Source organism: Pimephales promelas, chromosome 11 (assembly GCF_988280905.1).
Source record: "Pimephales promelas chromosome 11, fPimPro1.hap1.1, whole genome shotgun sequence".
Taxonomy (NCBI): Eukaryota; Metazoa; Chordata; class Actinopteri; order Cypriniformes; family Leuciscidae; genus Pimephales; species Pimephales promelas.
This window is the reverse complement of record NC_142779.1, coordinates 22,809,686-22,834,286: the sequence shown is the minus strand read 5'-3', so window position 1 is coordinate 22,834,286 and position 24,601 is coordinate 22,809,686. Positions and strand designations below refer to the sequence as shown.

General features: G+C 35.9%; 1 protein-coding gene across 4 annotated transcripts in view; it reads right to left on the bottom strand.

Annotated features, from left to right (window-relative positions):
- adgrb3 (adhesion G protein-coupled receptor B3) overlaps positions 1-24,601 on the bottom strand; it is a 224,932-nt gene that overhangs the window by 58,305 nt on the left and 142,026 nt on the right. For all 4 annotated transcript variants that reach the window (XM_089117199.1, XM_089117200.1, XM_089117201.1 and 1 more), the window contains 5 exons: positions 21,986-22,094; positions 15,625-15,771; positions 13,744-13,819; positions 7,190-7,292; positions 5,749-5,792 (listed from right to left, as the gene is read on the bottom strand). In XM_089117199.1, coding sequence (XP_088973325.1) covers positions 5,749-5,792; positions 7,190-7,292; positions 13,744-13,819; positions 15,625-15,771; positions 21,986-22,094 — 479 coding nt within the window. The remainder of the gene's footprint in view (positions 1-5,748; positions 5,793-7,189; positions 7,293-13,743; positions 13,820-15,624; positions 15,772-21,985; positions 22,095-24,601) is intronic.

Below are 24,601 nucleotides of genomic sequence, written 5' to 3'. Positions count from 1 at the left end.
TATTTTAAGTACTTTTATTGTACTTATTCTATAGTTTTCGGTAAGGTTAGTTGTCGAATAAGTTGACACGAAGTTGCAAAGTTACTTATAGTCAAAAGAATGTTCAAAAGGGAGTGTTTTCAAAATAAAGGGCCCTATCTTGCACCTGGCGCAAATGACTTTATACTAGGGCTGTGCAAAAGTTAATTGCGATTAATCGCATCCAAAATAAAAGTCTGTGTTTACATAGTATATTTGTGTGTGCTGTATATAATTATTTTGTATATATAAATACACACACATGTATCTATATGTTTAAGAAAATGTGTTATTCCTATATAAAATATTTATATTTATAGAATATAGATTATGTATTTATATATATATACAGAATTTAAGCGCAAATAATTCTTAAATATATACATGCATGCATAGATATTTATATATACAAAATAATTATATACAGCACACTCAAATATATTATGTAAAACAGACTTTTATTTTGGATGCGATTAATCGCAATTAACTTTTGCACAGCCCTACTTTATACACAAACGCATGTCTCATTCCTATTTTGCACGCGCGCAAAATGGGATTTTCCCCTCCACAGATGCACGTCGGTAAAATAGGGAATGAACTTGCGCTCCCTGGGCGGATCGGCGCAAAAAGGAGGCGTGTTTCGGCGCAAACATTCCCTGGTGCTATTTTACACTTCCAGAACACAATTGCGCCACTGACCAGAAAAAACCTGGTCTAAAGTCAGTGGCACGTTGCGCGTTGTTCATAATGCTATTTTAAGCGCGCATGCTTGCCCATAATGTAGCGGGTACACAACGTGCATACACTGATTCTCTCATAAACACACATGCAGTAGTTTTTATTTTTGCAAATAATACATTATAACAAGGAAAAATATTAACACATGAGGGAAATCATTGTGGTTTACATGAAGATGAAAAAACCGAATTACCTATTTTTTTTAAGGCTAATTGGAGTACTGGATCAGACCTGTTTTCCCAATAGTGGCAAGAAACATACGTATAGGCTATAATGTTTAACCGGCGCTGATGTGCGAGGGTTTCTCCCATCCCCATACAACGTCACCTCTCTGTCTTTCACTGCCCTTACAAGAACGTCGGACTAATCGGCTGTGAACGCTCCTGCCGCACGCCTGGTAAACCCGCCGTTATAATATTCTATACAACATTCTCACCCCAAGGCGTCACCTTTGACCATGCTTCAATATTTGAGGTTTTAGGCACCCTTTAGCGTCACTTACATGACGCGATCCTACGGCGTCATCTAACTGACGCTAAAGGAGAGTCAGTTAGAGGACGCGGTTAGGTTTAGGTCTGGGGTGGGGGTAGGGTACACGCGATCCTAGGGCGTCATCTAACAGACGCTAAAGGGCGCCTAAAGCGTCAAATATTGAAGCATGGTCAAATGTTTGTTAGGTGACGCCTTGGGGGTGAGAATGGGCTGTATAATAACAATCCGTCATGCAACATGTAACACGGTCTCATCCCAAAAAGTCTTATAACTGACGTCTTGGGACGTCTTTTGACCATACGTCAATATCCGCCTTTTTAGGGCCCCCTTAAACGTCGGTAGATGGCGATCCCGGGCCGTCATACAACTGACGCTTTACCTTTAACATCAGTTAGGTGACGGGTTAGGTTTAGGGTTAGGTTTAGGTCTGGGGTAGAGTTAGGATCCCATAACCTCATCTTCCGACGTTTAAGGGGGCCCTAAAAAGGCGAATATTGACGTATGGTCAAAAGACGTCCCAAAACGTCAGTTATATGACGTCTTGGGATGAGACCGGGTTGCAACATGCGCACCTGTTCTTAAAGGGTATGTTGGATGGCGCTCGGATTGGTTTATTTCACGTTACGCCCACACATATGAATAATGAAGCTACTTCAGACCAACCCCTTTTTGATTTGCGCCCGGCGCAAGAGGCATTTATCCCGCCGGGAAAATAGCAACAGCGCCGGGACCCGCCCACAAAGTTACGTGCGCCATGCACTTTGACACTGGTCGTTCAGATCGTTAAAATAGGGCCCAAAGTGTCACTGTTTTTCTTTAGTGCATTTTCCAAGCCAAAAAAGACCATGCAAATGACACAGGAAATATAAGGCATGGTACATCCAGTACTAATTACTAATCTAATTACTAAAGTAACTTGTTAATGCTACAAATATTTCAGTGTGACTCTCATTTCTAAAAAAACATCCCTTCTTTAGAACCTGTCACCACACAGCCTGGCCGAAAGAATTGCACACTGCTTTATTAATTGCACACTGAGGAACAAAGGGGGGAAAGGCTGCCAAATCCAAATGGACTCAGATGAAAAGCAAAGACGAGACTCGATGTCTCTGAAGAGGGTCTCAGAGCTGTATTCACAAGCTCAAGTGACAATAGAGGATATTAGATTCTCAAAATCCACCACACAACAGTTATTCTAGACAAAGAGATGTCTCATGGTACTGACAGAGAGGCTGCTTTGGTGGTATTAGTTTAGTGGTTAAAGACCTGAACCCAAACATTTTCGGATAAACTGTAAATAATGATTGATACATGAACCATCAAAACTACATGCCTTTGATAAAATAACTACATATTAAAGTTCCAATAAAGTTCCAGTATGCTCTATCTACCGCCTGGTAAGGGGAGATATTACAGTCAATAAAGACACAGGACACAGTCTCAGTCCTCTAGAAAGAATAAAAAAAAATGTTTTTGTTTTTTTTTTCTCACTGTTTCTATACCTTATATGTAATGTATCAGGTACACTAGCAGGTACACTATACCATTCATAGGTTTGGGGTTTTTTGAAAGAAGATTATTTCAACGCATTCTCATCCCAGGGCGTCATATAGTGACGCTTTTGACAAAGCACATGGCACCCTTTAGAGTCAATATAACACGCTTCGGTTATGGGTAGGTTTAGGTCTGGGGTAGGGTTAGGGTTAGACCACTAGGAGGCGCCTTCTGGCCCATATATATATCTGTGTCTCATATGGCGCTTTTTCACTACACAGTACCAGCTCGAATTGACTCGGCTCGGCTTGGCTTTGTTTGATTTCCACTGTGTAAAAGTTGTACCTGTACCTGCTTTTGGGTACTTTTTTTGGTATTACCTCAGGCAAGGTTCTGAGCAAGCTAAGGCGAACTAAGCCGGTACTAAAATGTGACATATTAACAATGCCGATTGCTGATTAGTCAGAGAGAATCGTCACCATTCACTGCGTCATCATATACGCGCCGAAATAGTTTGGCCAGAGATAGTTTCTAAACTTACTACTATTATTATTATGGCAACTTGGAAGAATACGCCGTGGTCAAAGGAGGTGCAGACTTTTCTTTGTTTGGTTGCCGAAGAAGAGAGGATCCTGAGAGAGCTTGATGGGGCAGCGAGGAACGAAAGGCGTCGCTATGACGACCGGGTACTATTTGTGGCGGTACTGTCTGCAATGGAAAACGGAGCCTAGGCGAGTCGAGCTGGTACTGGTAATGGAAAAGCGCCATTATTGACGCTAAAGGGTGCCATGTGCGTTGGATGGATACACGTTGTCATAAGCGTCACTATATGACGCCTTGGGATGAGAATGGGTTGATTATTTAGTATGAATTTATTTAATCAAAAATGCAGTAAAAAGAGTATGTGAAATCTCTCTTTCTTTCTTTTTTACAAAGTAAAATCTTAAATCTGCAAAATAAATGATTTAACTGTAAAATAACAGCTTTCTTTATTTATATATTTTAAAATATATTTATTCCTGTGATGAAAAAGCTGAATTTCAGTGTCACATGATCCTTCAGAAATCTGATTTAGTGGATTTTTTGATGAATAGAACGTTCAAAAGAACAGCATTTATTTGAAACCGAAATTCTTTGTAACATTGTAAATGCTGATATTTTAACTTTTGATGAGTTTATAATGCATCCTTGCATAATGAAAGTATCTGGAAACACTTTACTTAAAGGCTTTATATAGTACATTAAAAACATATTTTAATGCATTAAGTATGCCTTTTAATGCATTGTATGGTCTCATTAATAATTGTAACCACAGTAACAATACGGATCTATTCATTGTTAGACATTTAGAAAGTATAATGCATTAAAACACATGACAAACAACCAATTTCAGATGTAACAAGTACTCTGCAAATATATTGCATTTGAATATTGGTTACATTTATTTATGAAAATATATAATGCATTATAATGTACATTATGAATACCTTTATAATGCATTCATATATATATATATATATATATATATATATATACATATATCTCACGGCTGGCTGAGGATGAAGATGAGGTGAGGAGAAGTGGATCTAAAATAGCAGCTTAAGTTTATTCAACAAAACAAAAGAGTAGAATTCAACAAAGAGTAATCCATCACAATGAGTAAGCAACACAACAGCATTATATACATAAACAAATAAACAAATGAGGAACAGGTACGAGTAATCAATGAAACAATGAGTAACTACAGCCATGTTTGGACGGTAACTACTTCTCACGTGAACGTCCGTAAATATACATTTGAATGACACCTCAGTGATAAAACTCATGCATGAAATAATAATAATAATAATTCCATATTTAATTTACTAATAGGACAATAATCTCCTAATTAGTATTTGATTATTTAAATCTGTATAAAAATAGGAAGAAAGATGCACACGCTATGGTTTTCTGCCTTTTTATCTCAAAATGATATGTCATTTTTAAAATGTGGAAATTAATGGAAATATGTTAATACGTCTTACAGTATTAATATGAGGTAAACATAAAGCTGCTCGGTTTATATTTTTAATATACTTTCTGCATCCCATTTCTAAATGTTTACATGCAGTTCTTCTCTTTCTCTTTTGAGCTGTGATGAAATATTGTTCTTGTAAACACTTTTCAGCATTTCAGTAATAAAAGTCTAGGAGTAAAAAAAAGTAATAAAATAATAAATAATAAGCAGTAATAAAAGTATAAGATCTTTCAAATGCTTCAAAATTACAGTGAAGCGCAACAGCTCTCGAACGGTGCTCGTCAAGGGCCAAAAAGGTTTTAATCCATATATCTTTGTGAAACATGATATTCAGTGAGGAAAAATATTATATAGCATGAATATCATATAATGAGGATGATTTGACTCAATAATGAACTCATTTAATTTTCCAAATTTTAAACATTTACTTTTTCAAAATTTTAAACATTTACATTTTCAAAATTATTATTATTATTTTCAATTTTTTAACATTTTATTTTACTTGTCTGGGTGAAATTGCAATAATGTTGAAAAATATCTGAACATTTTAAGCTTTATTGCTTTGCTTTAGAAGCAAGTTATTACATTTTGATTCAAGATACCACACATAAATAGTTTACTTGAATTGTGCACAATAAGACAGATAACACGGATTAATAAAAATAAATTGTGTCAGTTCTTATTTCATGTTGACTTCAGAGTGAAAAGATAAGAGGAGCCTGACAGCACCGCAAGAGTTCAAAATATTTTTTCTATCAAATGTATTCTCTGACAATAACACGATCAAAAATCTATTACTGCTAATGTCAACCACTGTTTCACCTCGATAGCAGCAGAAACATGTTTCCATGGATACAATGCTCAATATTTCAACAAGCTATTTATTATTGCCCATGAAGTTATTGTATTAAAGGCTGATTTTCACAAATAAGAACACAATCTAGCACACACACACACACACAGAGACTTCAAAACTGACTTTCACTTACATAATAGAGCTGTCCCACAGTGCACAGAATGGATTCATTGTTCCCTGCAAGAAAACACACACACTGTGATTGGACAAGCGACATAACTATTAGACATACCACAGTACATACCGATAAAGAGACATTTTCACTACGATAGCCAGTATCTCAAAACATAAGTCATGTTATTTAATAGACACATTAAGAAGGAATGGGAAAAAAAGCTCCCATTGTAATCATCTGGGCCATATCTTGATGACACAATGAGGAGAGAAATAACTGGTGATGGCAAATTAATTATCGGACTAATTACTGCTATTTGTCTGTTGATTAATGAGCCTGAAACATATGTCAGAGGTATTGTAGAGCTCCCATTTGATTGGCTGGAGTGATTTAAAGAGGAACAGAAGACCATATTTCCTTCCAATTTCAATCCAAATCCACCCAGATTTGTCTTCTAGTTTCTCTTTAAAAGACCATATGTTTCATTGCCTTGTGTCAGCTTTTGGCTTTTTACATCAATTGCAACGGAGTATTTGAATCAATTTGATTAGTGTTGCAGGACCATACGTTCACAGTCCATACAAGCAGGAAATGCTCTACATACCCAAACCATTTGAGAGTTTGTGGACTTGCTAAATAACATCAACACTATAAATGACTATAAAATGTCTATGACTATAAAAGGTCTTTTTTTTGTGCCAAACAAAGAAAAGTCATGCGCATGCGTCTTACGTTTTCATTTAACAGGTGCGTAGTGGTTTTTTTTTACAATGTGACATCGCCAACTACTGGCCTGGCATAAATAATTCAGTGTTTTTAGTTGTTTTTGTGGATGGGGTCGGGGATCATTTTGACAACATTGTCGTTTTTTTTTTCTTTCTTCCCTTTTTAGTACATCATTGTCATGTAAATGTACCATAAAACACAAACTGAACTGAATATGTTTATATTTCTGTGTTGTAAATGAACATGCTTTGTATGAATGATGCTTAATGAATGCAAAGTTGTTTGTTGTTTGGACCCCATTCACTTTCATATTTTCATTGAGGCGTCATTAAGGCGCATTATTGGGACATAAACTCATGTTAAACAGTCACAGTATCCACAGTTGTTTATATCTGTAAGAGGAATTGATTAAATTGCCAATAGATTTGGGGAAATGTAAGACATAAATAAAAGAAGTTGTTATCTCTAACCTCCTATTTAAAGGCTTTTGATGGCATCAATAAATGGAGGGTCTTTGGGATATAGAGGCTGTACAACAATTCCTTGTTTGAAAGTGTTTATTGACTGCATGTATTGCATTAATGGCAAATTAACATTCTCCTTTTAACCAACATACCAATAAAACAGCAAAAGAGTCTGAGAGGTTTTAGAATATATGTGACCACCATGTCGGCATCAATTAGCCTCTCTGGATTGTGTGTGTGAAGCGTGTTGAGATCTGACTGGTACTTACATTAGCTAGATGAGCTAACTCAATCTCCAGCTGGGCTTCTGTAACCCTGGGTTCTGGTCGGACAGTCACAGCAATCACTTTTGAGTTCACAGCAGTGTTATTCCTGTGGGTTAGATCACAATCACAGACAACAGTCAGTTCAAGCTTGAAAGAGAAATGCTAATTTCATTCATTTCAATACTTCCATTATCATCAGCATTGATTTTTGTTTAAACTCTTCATTCTGCGCATTTGAATGGAACGAGCTTATTTAGCACAGAAGTATCTCTCCATGTTTTTGTTGGTGTTTTTAATGAGTGTGTTTCACTTCAAATGAGATATGTTCTGCTAGCAGAGACCAGAAATGTTGATATGTTTGACAACTTTGATTTTGGGGGGTAAATAAATAAATAAATGCCACTCAATATCAAACTTTAAAGATGGGAAAAGTTACAGCATATTAAACACAAATTGAATTATTTAGACGTTTTTTGATTAACTCGATTAATGATTGCCTCTGGGTAAAATGAACACTTACAGATGAAAAGCAGGCATTTGTCATCATTAGACTTTTTGATTTCATCATCAAACCCAATATTTGTTGGCTGTGTATATATTTCAGACATATTCAAGTGCTTTTATTATAAGCACAAGAGTACAAAAACATTTTACGTTAAACTTCAAGTAGACTTAGAAGTCAAAATATCTCTCTTTCCTTTCATGCTTCCCTCATTCTCTGACTAAACAAATTTTCATTGAGTATCATTTGTCAACGTGAACTGTTTAGGCCGGGCATGATTTCATGGTCCATTTAAAAAGAAGCAAAGACAGAAAATGGATGCACAACTCAGTGAGAAATGAATTTTATGAAAGTAATCGACAAAGATGCCACATCTGAGACAGATCTTTCAGTTCTATGCCTCTGACATTATTTTACAGTCTGCCACACTCTTTGATTTCGATTATTGTAGTGAGAATGCACTTGTATTGACCCGAAGAAGAAAAAAAGGAAACCTCTGTAGACTTAGCCATGGCAAAAAAAAATGTCTCTATGTTAGTAAATCATCCTAAAGGCAAAAACGAATCCTTTTAAAATTAGATCAAAGACATTATCTGTGCATGGTTAACCAGCCTCTTGGTTTGATTTAATGAAGCAGAAGTGGACTAGTATGGTGTCATGAATGTCCACACAGCCTGAAAGGCATGCAATAACATGAAACTCTTAAAGAGATAGTTCATCCAAAATTAAGAATGAAAGTCTGCACCAAAGTTCATGTTTTGACACATTTTATACATTCGGTAAGTTTTGGTTTGGTTTCACATTGCAATCATGCGTGCGCACTAAAGAACTTTACATGACATTTGCGTCCTGTCCAGCGCAGTCTCATCCCAAGACGTCATACAACTAACGTTTTTGACCATACGTCAACATCCGCCGTTTTAGGGTACCCTTAAACGTCGGTTAGATGACGTTATCGGATCCTAACCCTACCCCAGACCTAAACCTACCCTGTCACCTAACAGACGTTAAAGGTAAAGCGTCAGTTGGATGATGCCCCAGGATCGTCATCTAACCGACGTTTAAGGGTACCCTAAAATGGCGGATGTTGACGTCTGGTCAAAAGCGTCAGATGTATGATGTCTTGGGATGAGACTGTGTTATCCTGTCGCAATAATCTATGTGGGCTGCATCTTGACATTAATTGGTTTGTATAATTGACATATATCATTGCCACTATACCGTACAGCACCAACTATACTCGAGGCTAGTTCAAATTCGCCAAATGAACGTCCTCGTTGTGCGAACATTTTATCGTTGCCGGCAGGAAAGGAGGAGAACACTGCAAGCAATACTGAGAGAGCAGCAAACTTCTTATGCCATATGTCAGCCATACTTCAATTAAAACCCGTGTCACCTCATCTACCCATGGCTATTTTTTTCTGCTATCTTCTGCTTTCTTCGTGGCTACACGAGAACCAACTTCCTGTAAAAGGTCTGAAAGTCCGAACCATACATTAAATGCTTTCCCACTAGAAATGAATCAAACCTTTGTTCAGTTTGATTTGGACCGAGACTACCTCTTTTCATTGGACCAAATTTCATCTGTTTGGTTAACACAGTCTCATCCCAAGAAGTCATATAACTGACGTCTCGGGACGTCTTTTGACCGTACGTCAACATCCGCCTTTTTAGGGTATAAACGTCGGTTACATGACGATCCCGGGCCGTCACACAACTGACGCTTTACCTTTAACGTTGGTTAGGTTTAGGGGTAGGTTTAGGTCTGGGATAGGGTTAGGATCCGATAACGTCAACTAACCGACATTTAAGGGTACCCTAAAAAGGCGGATGTTGACGTATGGTCAAAAGACGTCCCAAGACGTCAGTTATATGATGTCTTGGGATGAGACTGCGCTGGTTTGGTCCGAACCATGGTCTGGGGGAGGTTTCACACCTGTAATTTTGATTCGGACCAAACTGAAAATTCAGAAAGTCCGAACCAAGACCAAAGAAGGTAGGTTTGAAAAGGGCCCTTCAATTCTGTCTTATGTATGCATACTCAGTCATGACTTTCCAAACTCATATGACTTTCTTTCTTTCATGGATCACAAAAAGTCGTTTTTTAACAGAACATTTTAAATTTTTGGTACTTTAAAGGAGCCGTATGCAAGATTGTGGCCAAAACTGGTACTGCAATCACTTTCAAATTACTGTAGAGTGGCATATTTACTTCGGACATTGTCACAAAGTATTTCGGATTTATATCAAGCTTTTTTTTTTTGGTTTTCACAATGTTACACCGTGTCCTAACTACACGCGATGTGATAAAATTCCAGCGACAGCAAGTGTGTCTGTCCACACTATACATGACACAACTGTGAGACGGCACACGTCAATCAAAAATCACAGCCATTCAGAACAGCATGTGGGCGGAGTCTCTCTGTGAAAGCGCACTGCTGGTCCGCACTCGCATTGGAAATGGGTAAGGACATAATCAAATCAAGAAATAATATTATTAAAAATCAAAACATTAACAAAATATACTCATTGACTAATTTTGTTATGAAGTAAAGTTGTAGGTTTGCATAGAATTCATTTTGAACGCTATATTATATGGTTTCAAAATCTGAGGTAAATTATCTGTTATCGCTTGTGGCACAGTGATGTAATGCCTTTGAACTTCGACAAACTTCGGAACTTCCATGTTTGATGATTAAATATTCATGACACGTAGAACTTCCATCCAATGAGATCTCTGTGTGGGTGGATCTGTCAGCCACGACGTCGCAGAAATAGGAACCGTTCTAAATTAGAAACGTTGTGTGTCGCCGTCGCATCTGGTTAGGACAAAAAACTCTGATTAACATGGAAAAGATACCTTTTATCGTGTGCCGTGGCATCGCGTGTAGTTAGGACACAGTGTTAGACATTTTTTTTTATCCGATTCCGACATGTTTGTAGCTTCAGCTGTGGTAACTAGAACAGAGCTGGCAACCCGAATGCCGCAACACTACTGACTCCGAGATTGTTAGATCGGTGGAGGGTGGAGCATCAGAACAAAACACAACATGACAACATCAACAATCAGTTGAGGGCTGCAACTTTACTTTATAAAATGACAATAATCTGGCCGGACTACTGTTGTCAGTGATATAAGTATTTGAAATGAACATGATTTCTTAATGTCTAATGACATATCAGGGAAAATGTATGATTAATTGAAATAAATTTCTTGCATACAACTACTTTAACCATATAATGAAAGTAAACGGTGACCAGGCGTTAAGACTATACAAAAAAAAAAAAAAAAAAACTAATTAACTTATGTCTATATAACTATATTTGCATACCACACTACAATTTAAGTCTTTTGGAGCTATATGACTGACTGAAACTTAAATTCATTGAAAATCTTAACTGGAAAGCCTAATTTACTATCATTATATGGAAAGGAACAGCTTAGACGCTTTGTCTACTGGCATAAAAAGAGAAGATATTTATACCAGATTGTTACTTTTTTGATGAACTATCACTTTCAAATGAGATGTTCTGTAACTGTTTGCATCTAAATCACTAAAACCAAGTATCCATTTAAGTGTTTATGCGCTGTTGATTCTCATAGTATGATCATCACAGTATTTTGTCTTGTGATTAAATGTTCAACGGCGTGATCCGTCTTTACAAATCCCTCAGCCATGTTGCATTGTTTTTGTTTGTTTATTTTAACACTTCTCTTCTGTTATCTTCCACTGTTTGTTCTGATCTCCCTACTGGCTTCAGTGAATCCAACAGAGCTCAAGAACAGTGGAACGCCCTTTCTCTCTGTTCTTCCACCAACTCTCTCCCTGTCAGTGGAAATTCCATGGAGGAATCATCCTCAGGTTTACTGAGATTTGATTGACAGCTCAGAGCCACACCAGGAAAGGTCTGTTCTGTCCTGCATGTGTCTCCGGAGGTTTAAGCAGAAGTCCTCAAATGGAACAGAAGGTTTTGATCCAGAACTTCAAGACGGACTCCGAGGATAACCAAGAATTTTCATTCTGAGGTATGTCTGGGAGAGAAAACACTATAGTCTGTTATACCTGCTTCTGTTTTAGGACTAGAGGAAAATCAGAAGGAATTTGAAGGAACAGCTATCTTAAAACCCAAATATTTATTTTTGTTTGCACAGTATTTACCACTAGGCTTTAATACATTAGCCACATAACTCAGATTCACAAAAATCCCTTACATAAATACCTTATTAAGACCATAATAAACAATGACTAGGCATGCGAACCAAAGGAGTGGAATAATGCTGCAATCACGTCATGGCAGAATTGCCGTAATTACGAGATGACAAATCAGAGATTCTACTTTAAGCAGTTTACGTCCTCAGACTCAGTTTCTATGGCAACACTCATGATGTCAAATGAATCCATCCTGCAAAATACACATCACTACATTAGTTCCGAAAGAGTGATAAATGTTGAGAACGCTGTCATTTAAGTTCTTAAAAGGACATCATGTGGCCAAGAAGTCTTAGCTGGAATGATGAGATTGACCAAAACATGAATGGTTTGAAACTTATAATTATGGCAATTCCAAAGCTGACATGAATCCAACAGAATTCATTTGCTAAAAAAACAGAAGACACCTTCAGCATTTCACCCATAATTAAAAGTGACTGGTTACCATACACAGTACAAAACAGCATGCACATGGCAAGAAGCTATACTAATTAAATGAAATCAAATGAATTTAATAGATAAATGAATAAATAAATACATAAATAAAACCAATTTAATATGGGGTATTCTGTACGAGCAGGTGTGCGGTGGTATGGAAATACACAATTTGACACGCAGATAGGACATCGTATCATTGCATCGTATTGGTCCGAATGCAATGATTGGGTGATCATTGGTCCTACGACTTCAGCAGAAGATATCAATAAATATAAATACATTAGACAACTTAACTTAGTCATTGCTATCAGGATATGAAGAGAATTTCAACCAGTATAACACAAAGTGTCTCTGGGACAAATCATCTACCCTGGCTTTAATACATGGAAATTTGGGCATATAGCCCATTTTAAGTAAAAAGAAATAATTGATACTGTGGGAGAAAATATCAGACTCACAAAGTATCATATTCTGCTACGGGTCTCACAAATGTATAAAACTTGCACACATTACACATTATTTCATTTCCTTTCCATAAAAAGGCACTTAAAGGAGAACTCCGGCGCAAAATGAACCTTTGGTCTAATAAAAGATTGGAGATTTGATTTCATGATAATCGAATGTAAAGAGTTTTATCTTTAAAAACTGTTTGGCGTATATGCTAGTAAATGGGGGCATATACAGTAATAAGTAAAGAGAAATCGCTAGTTAAAACCACTAACAAGGCTCAAAATAGCCCCACACTATCACAGTAACATAATGAGGGTCCTTACAAGCAAAACGAAGCATTGAGAACTTTGTAAGTGTACAGACCGTTTAATAAGAAGATACTTTATAAAGACAGTCAACTATACAGGCGGTGCCATCTTTGGAAAACAGCCTTGACAAGTCGAACCACGAACGACGTGCCAAGTAAGCTGAACTGCATGAACGGCGTTCTTGGTTCGAAGTTCTCAATGCTTCGTTTTGCATTTAGGGACCCTCATTATGTTACTGTGTTAGTGTGGGGTTATTTTGAGCCTTGTTAGTGGTATTAACTGGCGATTTATTTTTACTTATTATATGCCCCCATTACTAGCGTTATACGCTAAACAGTTTTTAGAGATAAAGCTCTTTACATTGGATTATCATGAAAACAAATCTCAGAGAATGATTGACTAGGTACCGATGTTTTATTAGACCAAAGGTTCATTTTGCGCCGGAGTCCTCCTTTAACTATCAGAATGAATCCTGATTAGTTATTTTAACCAAGACATTCTTCTGATTTACAGGTTCAATCAATCAAAAATCTTTACAAGTAGTCCCTAGGGTACACGTACCCCAGTTTGGGAATCTGTCCTCTATAATATCCTTATCATATCTTTGTAATATTTCATCTAAATGACCGGAGATGAACTGAGTCTTACCGTGGAGCGGGCAGCATAAGGCCAAGAGTCTTGTAGAGAACCATTCCCAGAATGAATACAGGAGATCCATCCATATCTGCCAGGAAACAGTCTAGGTTAGATGATACATTCATCACATTATATGATCATATTAAACAACATCTTCAGACAAAGGTGTGTTTTTCTCAGCTCTCTTTTCAACTTTCAACTCATCAACATGGAGGGGTTTTTTTTTTCGCTAACTCAGAGTGAGACAGACAGTAGGAATTCTCTCCTATACCTTCCCCTTCCATGCAATAATCTTTTAATCCAAAGTAATTGAACAAGATTTGTATTTTTTTTTCTTTTAAAACCTATACAGGAATTAATTAACCCCTAAACCTGCAAAATACTCATTAAATATCAGGTCTCTTGCCAAACAGTATTCCTGACAGCTAATCCATCATACATTTCCTGCCAATAATGAATAAAGTGGTAGATTAGGCTATACTAGCAAGGTTATTGATAACTAAGATCAAATGTCTTCTGTGCTGACAGAAAGGCTAATCCTGGTTCAAACAGCTCTGTACAGCCCTCTAGTCTATAGCTCAAGCCGAGCTGGAGTGAGTTATGTATTAAATCAATCCTTCATTACTTTCCTCTGATACACTTCAGATAAGACTGATCACCCTAATTAAGTAAATAGTCTGGAGCACTGTTGCTTAGCTCTCTTTAGTATCATTGTTTGAGAGGATCCAGCGAGTGCTGTGTCATCTGAATTGATGTGGTCAACCAAGTGCAGTCTCCTCTAAAACAGGCAAATGGCAAGTGGTTGAGATATAATCTTGTAATCTTAAAGCTATCCAATTAAACAGGTCACACCCTGTCAACGCTTTGAAATTTTTAGCACAATTGAATGGTAGCGATTACGAAACATTCATTTTAATATCGCCCTGATAATCCAAAATAACAAAAAAATTGTATTATTTTATAGCATTTTAAAGTCATTATCACAAAACTCTTTACGGGGTGATCAAAATACCAATGTGAATCCGCATTGTATCCTACTTGCATATTAAATGGCTACACATTAAACAAATAAAATATTATTTATGCAGATTTGGGTGTATTTTTTTTACGTGAGAAGAAAGAGAGTATGGAGTGATATAATTAATATTACTAGCAAAATTTTAGTATAATGAATAGTGGTCATTGTCTAGAAATATGCAACAGTTGACCAATCAGAATTAAGTATTACAGAATGCCTTGCAATAATAAAAACAAAGAAATATATGGGTGATTATTTTTCAACTTTACTGTTTGTCCCCGACATAGACTTTTGTGAAATTATACTTTGCACTTTTTTAATATGAACTATAGGCCTACCAAAGAAAACCAATCATGTCTTTTTATTCTGTTTTATGAGTGTATCAGTGTATCATTTATGAGTGAATTTTATCACGTTTTAACTGATTTTTTGCTTTATTTTTCAAGATTTCACATATAGTGGATCTAATAATCACCCATATATAGTTTAAAATTTATACATGTTGTCAACTTATGAACTACTCTGCAAAAATCCCGCATTCCTTGAACATATGGGGTCTAAGATTCATACTTTTCAGAACAAAACAGAACAGAACAAATAATGTTAACGGGTTGAATGAAATCTAGTCAAGTCACTTTCATTTACATAGCACTTTTAACAAAACAGATTGTTTCAAAGCAGCTTTACAGTGATAATTAATGGAACAGATTGTTTTGGCTTTACAACAGCTCTAGAATAAATTTATTGTCCAGCTAAAGTTAGTTTTGATTGATTCACTTCATTTGAATCCTTAATGTTAATGTAGCCTTATTATACTACATAAGATGTACAGTATCATCAACTTCCACGATGTGACATCATGTACAGTACATTACCTGCTGTCTGGGGTACAAATATTCCTTTGGGAATGACAACTTTGTCTTCTGAGTTTCTGGCCCAGTCCACCATCCCTTTCCGTCCCTTCATTGGAAAGTTAATGTCTGTCGTCACAGATAGCGCAGGCAGCCTCTGAATACTTGCAACTAAAACAACAACAACAATGAAAATACGTGTTAAGCCTACCAGTTCTTTAAACTGAAATGAAGCTTAAACAACTGAAATAAGTTGAGCACTGTAAAAAATAGTACTGTAAAAAACGGTAAACTACTGGCAGCTGTGGTTGCCATCATCATACCGTAACTATACGGTGTGTTACTGTTTTTGTGTAAGAGCATACACCCGTTAAATTAAAGTTTTATACTGTAGCTGACAATACGGTATTTAGCTGTTAATTTAAAAAAAAAACAAAAAAAAAACAGTAACACACCATATTTTTATGGTATGATGCTGGCAACCACAGCTGCCAGTAGTTTACCGTTTTCTTACAGGATTATTTTTTATAGTATGAACTGGGAATAAAAAAAAAATGAACATCAAAACTGCAGCACGTGTTTCTTTAACATATTGTTTGGCATCATTTGACAATAAACAAAAGTTAAAAATCAGTATTCTGTGAAATTAAGTGTTCTTCACCATTAATCAGAAGATAATATATTTAAATATGAAACATATAGAAATGAAATGCACATTTATATAGTTTGCATTTTCAAAAATAAAAATAATATGTATTAAAATTTAGTTAAAGCAGTAATAGGAATTTCTTTAAAAAATCATTTCATTTTAATTCGCACTTCCTCAATTTCCAATTCAATGATACATCCTGTTTGCTACCTCAATTAAAATGCCAGAATTGAATCTGAATTGACAATGTTTTTAAAATAGTGTTAATTTCGTCCGCTATATATATATATATATATATCGTCACTGTGTAAACTAAAAACGTAAATTTGTGTAAACAGGGACGTGTTAGATGCAGGTGCGTAGTGTTTCTTTACAAAGTGACATCGCCAACTACTGGCCTGGCATGCATAACCAGTCTGCACAGCAGAAGAGAGAATTATCAGGTAATTGCTCATTTGTTGAGGTGTAGGTGAGCCTTCTGTGTGTATGAGTAGGAGCAGGAGACTGGCAGTGCTGCCAGCTGCAGTGTGTGGGGAGCTGCATGGGGGAGGGCATTAGTCACAGGAGCACATGGGGTAGAACTGAAAAATGGTGGGTGAAGCGGCTCACACCTTAAGCTCTAAATATCACAGGCCCTTTAGTGATCTTTACGTCCAAACAGGCTCCTATACTGAATAAATCCTGTTTAATTTATGTGCCATGGAAATATGGAAGTTAATTATAATGTATGTGTAGGGTTGCAAAATATACCACAATTACATAAATATATATATTCCCCCCCCCCCCCCCCCCCCATTATTGCATCAGTTGATATTGGATATTTAAAGGGACACTGCACCCAAAATTGAAAATCCTGTCATCATTTACTCACCCTCAAGTGTTTGAAAACCTGTGTGAGTTTCTTTCCTCTGCTGAACACAAAGGAAGATATTTTGAAGAATGATTGGAACAAAACAGTTGTTTGGCAAGACTTCCATAGTAGGAAAAAAAAATGTATAAAAATACTATGGAAGTCAATGGTGCCATCGTTCTTCAAAATATCTTTGTGTTCAGGAGAAGAAAGAAACTCACACAGGTTTGCAACAACTTGAGGATTAGTAAATAATGACAGTATTTTTATTTTTGGGTGGAGTATCCCTTTAAGTGTGCATGACCATTTCCCCTATTTTTACATGTAAATCTTTAGGCTACATGCCAATTTCAAAGTTAATCTTCAAAAAAAAAAAAAAAAAAAAAACTAATTTACTAATTTAATAACACTATTAAATACTGTACATTATAAAACTGTGATGCTTAAATTCATTTGGATCACTTAGAATTATTTCAAATTTATATATTTTTTTTTTGATAAAATAGAATCATTGATTACACTGTAAAAATGCCCAAATCAATATGACAATATATGTTTTCACATTACTTGTCTTGAGCTCATTAAAATAATTTAAGCAATGTCTACTTTTTTTTATTTAAGTTATGAATACAGAATCAGAGTCAGTTTAATACAATTTAGTTTGAAGTTACTTGTACAGTCAATTTAATTATACTTAAACATTTAAGGCAGCGACAGAACTTAAGTAATAAGTTAAAATAGGTGGACTTTTTTGTTATCAGCGTCATATTTAATAATTTGCATGCATCCCTACTTATAGGAGTTTCAATTGTTTATAAATTCAAAATGAATGAAATAAGATTAAATATCTAATAAAATTATACGATTAAGCTAAGATATCCGAATAGGTATCTATGTTTGGAAAAGCACCAAATTACCATAATATTAACATGATTTCTGCAGTATTTATGTAACAACACTTAACATTTCTGTTTGAATTGTGGATTGTTGAATACTAGTATGCAGGTTTACATAAAACAGTAGGCATTACCAACAAAGCAAAATAAACAAACAAAGAGACAAAGAAAAAAAGAAAAAAGTTGAAGAGCAGTGTTGTGCAGTGAAGGGCTCCTCTTATAAAAAATCATCCCCTTCAACTATGATTTATTCAGTGCATTTCACGCTGCGTGTGAGTTCCCTTTAGTTGGGATGCGCTCAGAGATGTTCAAGTCTGTGGTGGGACGGCGCTGTGGGTAACGGTCCTCAGGGAACCCAGCCAGGAGGCATCAGCACCTGCGCCCACCTGTAACTAATGAGCTTAATGACTGGAACCGACCGAGCAATATCAGGCCAATACCGTCACGTCAAATATTTTGGTGCAATCTCTGCTAAATGCGAAGGTTAGGTTACTTATTGGAGCAGACGACAGGGTCTCTCGACTCATCTGGGCAATCAATGCTCGCAAATCAATGTCCATTAAACACATTAAAAAAATCTAATTTCAGCTTTAAAGAGCTGCAACCAATACAAAGTCACTGTTTATTCTTACGAGAAGGCATGCCGTGGAAAAAGGAGACTCTGCAATCAAGGTTATTTGGCTAAAAGCGGACGCAACAGTGCGTCGTGCTGACAGAAGGTATTTATTGTGGTGTCAAGAACGTGCCATAAATTTGGCTGGGAATGATGCTGCAATATCTTACTATGACGGATGATTTTCATTTGGCTACAGTCACAGCTTTGTTCTTTTAATCAAAGAGAGCAGACTTTGGCTGAGATTGTTGTTTGATTTCACTGAAAATGTTAAGGAAATTGAAAAAGTTTGAAGAAATGAAGAATTTATTTAATTAGTTAACTAAAGACTTTTGGTCTGTAAAATAGATTATATTCATTGATAAATAGTTAATAATTTACACAATGTTACATAATATGCAAATAAACTAATTCATTAAACAAATGACAATTCATATGACATTTGCGGAAAATGTTTTATGGCATTCAATAACAATCTGGAAATCAAGAACATAAACAAGTTAAACATTAGTGCTTTTGTGATGGTGTATACACACAAAAAATTATGGGTCTTGTAATTGTCATTAAAAAAATGAATGATATAATTAAAAAAAAAATATTGTGTATATTCTATAAAAGAAAATTGTGGATCAATGTTGTATAGAAAATATTGAGAACATTTCACTAGTACATTTTCCAATTTTGTTTAAGAAAACACAATTTTGAGGCTTGAATTGAGGAACCAATTAAGCTGATAAAATTAAAGGGGTGGTAAAGTATGATTTCACTTTTCTAACTTTAGTTAGTGTTTAGTTAGTAATGTTGCTGAACATAAGCGACATTATCAAAGTTACAATGCTCAAAGTTCAAAGCAAAGGAAGATATTTGCTTTTAAAGAAAAGGACTACAAACGGCTGGTAGGGACTGCACAACATTCCTCCCGGGTTAGTGACATCACCAACCCTAAAATGTACATAAACCCCGCCCCCGAGAACACACAGTCCATGTAGAGAAGAGGAAGAGTGGTTGTATAAGAGTACAGCTCAAACTTTGGCTTCCTTTTTTTCACATGCAATAGAAAGTCACTCTGTGTGCATCTCACAACAGTTCATATATGAGCGATTTATAGATTATCATGACAGAATATCCTAATTGAAGATAGTTAACTCCACATCAGCAACATAAATTCATCAACTAACCATTCAGAGACGTCCTGTTGTATTCTACATGTTGTCACTTCTTCTTGAGTCTCTCCATCTTTGACTGAATCCGTTTTAACATTAAAGGAGAACATTTTAGTGTGTCTGCGTGAGGAAATTGCAGCTGCTAATACACTGCAGCTCATTTGGTAGATGCTATGATATAAATCAAGTCTTAACTACTCAAATATATTATGTGTAATATTGTTACCATATTTTTTGGTAACATTTTTACAGCAATATATATATATATATATATATATATAAACACACACACACACACACACTAACAATGATGGGTTGTTCGAACCCAAATTTGGGTAAAATATGGACAAACCCAAATGTTGGGTTAAATATGTAATTTTAATCCAACTTCAACTTTCACTTCAAACTGTATATTTTTTTTATTGCATTTTTTTAACCCAACATTTGGGTTTGTCCATATTTGACCCAAATTTGGGTTGAAACAACCCAGCATTTTTTAGAGTGTATATATACAATCGTATGTGTATATACCATCCCAAAAGCACTAATGTACGTAATACAAGTTTATCTAGTCTTGATTTCCAGATTACGTTGTTCCACAGAACATTTTAATGTTTCCCCGTTTCAACATCATTGATGAGGCTGATACTGTTAATACTACGATTTTTATAAAAACATTGATTTTGAGGCTGCATAATGAAATGGAATTATGAATGCTTTCTGAATGAAGTCTTTTCAAAGTTAGTTTAAATTTCTTTTCATATAAATGGCTGGTAATAATCAGACAGAAACAGAGACGTAATGTCTCGAAAAGACTTATTTCAATAATGTTCTTGGTTGTTTGAGTGATTGGCTAAAGCCTCTTTATGCATCTGTTACTGTAGCAGCAGCTGTAAGATGCAACATCACTCAGTTTCACCTTCAGACTACAGGAACAAGTTTCAATCACAGGTTTACTTTGCCTTGTCAGTGGCTGACATTGAGATGTTTATAGCTCTCCTGCATCATTATGATTGGCGATGTTCTGGCTGTGCGCTTTATCTTACACACAAATGTGGTGGTCATGTCTGAACTGGCTTGATGAAGATTCATTCTTGCTTGAAAAAAACGTCGAAACATCTGTTCTGCTAAACAAGGTTTTTGTTACATAAATGTGACAGCAGGCAAATAAATATAAATGGCACTTCCATTAATGAGATACAAAACAAGGCTCTCAAACTCTTGATTATTTTTATTTAAATGGCCAGTGAAAGGTGTTACTGAATCTCAGGAGGTCCAAATAAATATTATATGAGCTGTTTTGGATACAGTCAAGAAGGTTAAAGTCATTAAACGTAATGCTTACATGCTTTGTGTGCATTCACAGTAAATGTAAAAACAAACAAACAAACAAACCCCTAAAAACTGATAATGAAATCTGTAATTTTCTTTTTTGTCCATACTAAGCAATCTCCAAATATTGCATTCTCAGACTTTGAATGTTAATGTCTATATCATAAAACAATGTAGCGGTGTTTAGTTCAATGGAATGAACTTTTTAATAATATTTGGGTATACATATTATAAGCACCATTTCCAAGCAATGTAGACTCCAGTATGTATCTCTTCTAAGATGAATAGGAAGGTCACCCTAATCTAATCATTTCATATTTGTTGAGCTCTGCAATTACATGGGTCAATGTTCTGTGAACGAAGCAAATGTGCTTCACCACCGGAAGCAATTGCTCATTTTTTATTTTATTTTTGTATTTGCTCTTTAACTTTGATTCTGTTTAAATGACTGGAAGGGAAATCAGTATTCGTGTGTGAGCCGACATTTAGCATTGGAATCCGTTGAGTGACACAGGAGTTTTATGGGGAAAGGCATGAGTCATGCTTCATCTTATAATGGCCTAAACTGAAAAAAAAAAAAAAAAAAAAACAGAACAATCAGGAAAAAATGTTGTTTTTAAAAAATGAAAATCAAAGCACGTTGCGATAGATGTAACTGAATCCAAACACAGTCTCCACTTTAAGCTGAAATAAGACAAGGCTGTTTGCATTAGAATTTAGCACATTAAGTGGAAAGGGCTTGATTTTAATTAACATTATCGACTGGTGGTTGTTTGCCCCCCTCCATGCACCATTTATCCTCAATTACTGACGACACGCAGAACTGACGAGAAGAGTCAGCAGGACGAGTGGCTGGTGGGATGGGTTCTGCAGTTCTCTTACCCAGGTTCCCTGTCATCAGGTAGGCATTGTGGAAGTCTTTCATTCCCAGGCCGACGATGTGGATGAACTCTTCAATGACCTGCATGAGCTCCACAGACCCTGGGTAAATCTAGGAAAGGGGGAATCGTGGGGGACAAAAGGAGAGAGAAGTGGAAAATGTTAATCCAATTCAATTTAATTGTCAGAAATGAAGTCAAACTTTTGCTGTCAAACTTCAAGGCTTAAAAGGTTAGAAAAAGACAGATAGATTTCATATGACAGGAAGAGAGAATGATAGAATAAAGTTGGTAGAATGAACAAATGAATAATAGATGGAAAAGCAGAGAGGCAGACAGATACAGACAGAAAGATAGATAGATAAAATGAACAAACAATAGCTAGACAGATAAAATGGTAGAACAACAGACAGACAGGCAGGCAGGCAGACATAGATAGATAGATAGATAGATAGATAGATAGATAGATAGATAGATAGATAGATAGACATACAGACAGACATACAGACTGATAGATAGACAGACAGACATATATATAGACAGACAGACAGACAGATAGATAGATAGATAGATAGATAGATAGATAGATAGATAGATAGATAGATAGATAGATAGATAAATAGACAGAGAGATAGACAGATAGACAGATAGATAGATAGATAGATAGATAGATAGATAGATAGATAGATAGATAAATAGATAGATAGATAGATAGATAGATAGATAGATAGATAGATAGATAGATAGATAGATAGATAGACAGGCAGACAGACAGATAGATAGATAAATAGATAGATAGATAGACAGATAGACAGGCAGACAGACAGACAGACAGACATACAGACAGACAGATAGATAGATAGATAGAAAGATAGATAGATAGATAGATAGATAGATAGATAGATAGATAGATAGATAGATAGATAGATAGACAGACTGACTGATAGACAGACAGATAGACAGACAGACAGACAGACAGACAGACAGATAGATAGATAGATAGATAGATAGATAGATAGACAGACAGACAGACAGACAGGCAGACAGACAGACAGATAGATAGATAGACTGATAGACAGACAGACAGACAGACAGATAGACAGACAGGCAGACAGACAGACAGATAGATAGATAGATAGATAGATAGACAGACAGACAGACAGACAAACAGACATACATACAGACAGACAGACAGATAGATAGATAGATAGATAGATAGATAGATAGATAGATAGATAGATAGATAGATAGACAGACAGACAGACAGACAGACTGATAGACACATAAATATATAGACAGACAGAAAGACAGACAGACAGACAGACAGACAGAGGTAGATACCAACAGTCAGTCTAGTAAAAGTCTTTAGACTCTTTGAAAAGAGACTATAATGTGTTTTTAAAGGGCACTTCCTCTGTCTCGCACACTTTGGAGCCCTGCATCCTCTGTTCAGTCATTCACAAAGACAAACTCATGCAGCAGAACTCAGAGACTCTCCAGAGGACCAGCCATCAGTGTCACAGCAAACTCAGGCCTCGGCCTGTCAGAGTACCTGTTCTTTTGCAGTCAATATAGCACCACGGTCTGCTGATCCAATCCCTGACCTTCAGGTGACTGAACTCAGCGATTTACATCCGCCATCACTCTGAGGGAACAGAAGGGCTAGGACAACTTTCATCATGAGCAGGCTTTTTTTCATGCTCATCAATGGATATTTAAGAATACAATATTCAATGAATCTTTATTTAAATTCAAATGCGAGTTTCTTGTTCACAACTCTCAGGACTTGATTGTATTAATCTGAAATTCATTTGGATCATGAAAAGTCAATGCTGCATAAAATAAAGGAATCTAGTGGCTGGGGAAGAGAGTTTGAAAAAAATAAGAGGTATTTGCGATGCCATACGAAAAGGAAATGTGCTTTAGGTGGAACAAGTTATTCAATTTTGACAAAGTATGAACAAACAAAATTGTTAAAGAAATAAAATTGTGTGCTCCAAAGATGCAGAATAAACAAGAATGTTCATTTAAAAAAGTAGGGTCAATTATGAATTTATATTAACTTTAAGAGTAACACTTTCAATTTGTTAACACCATTTAATACATTAACTAACATAAAATTACAAGGAATAATGTATTTGTACAGCATTAATTAACCTTTGTTAATGTTATTAAATAAAAACATTCATTCTGATGTTAGTTCACAGTATATTAATATTAATGTTAACAACTTGTGATATTTAAATGTAGAATACGGTGAGATTAAATAATAATGATTTTAAAAAATAAATTAAAAAGCCAAGTTATTTGAACCATTTTACCCAGGAGATTTACTGTATGGATTAATATGCCATATGACACTGTGTGCTTCCCATTTCTCCCATCTCATTAGCGTCATCTGGACCCTCTCTCCTCATTACAACAAACAAAGCACAAAAACACATTGCAGCCAATCTGCAAAAGACAAAAAATAAATAAAGAAATAAAAACTCGGGTGCAGAAAAAAAACAGCACTGAGTGACATTTCATAATTAGCACCCTTAGTGAGGTGCAGAAACAGGGCGATGGAGTCACATATCTAATAATCCCTCTGGCAGGAGTCGGGCTCTGCATTGGCATG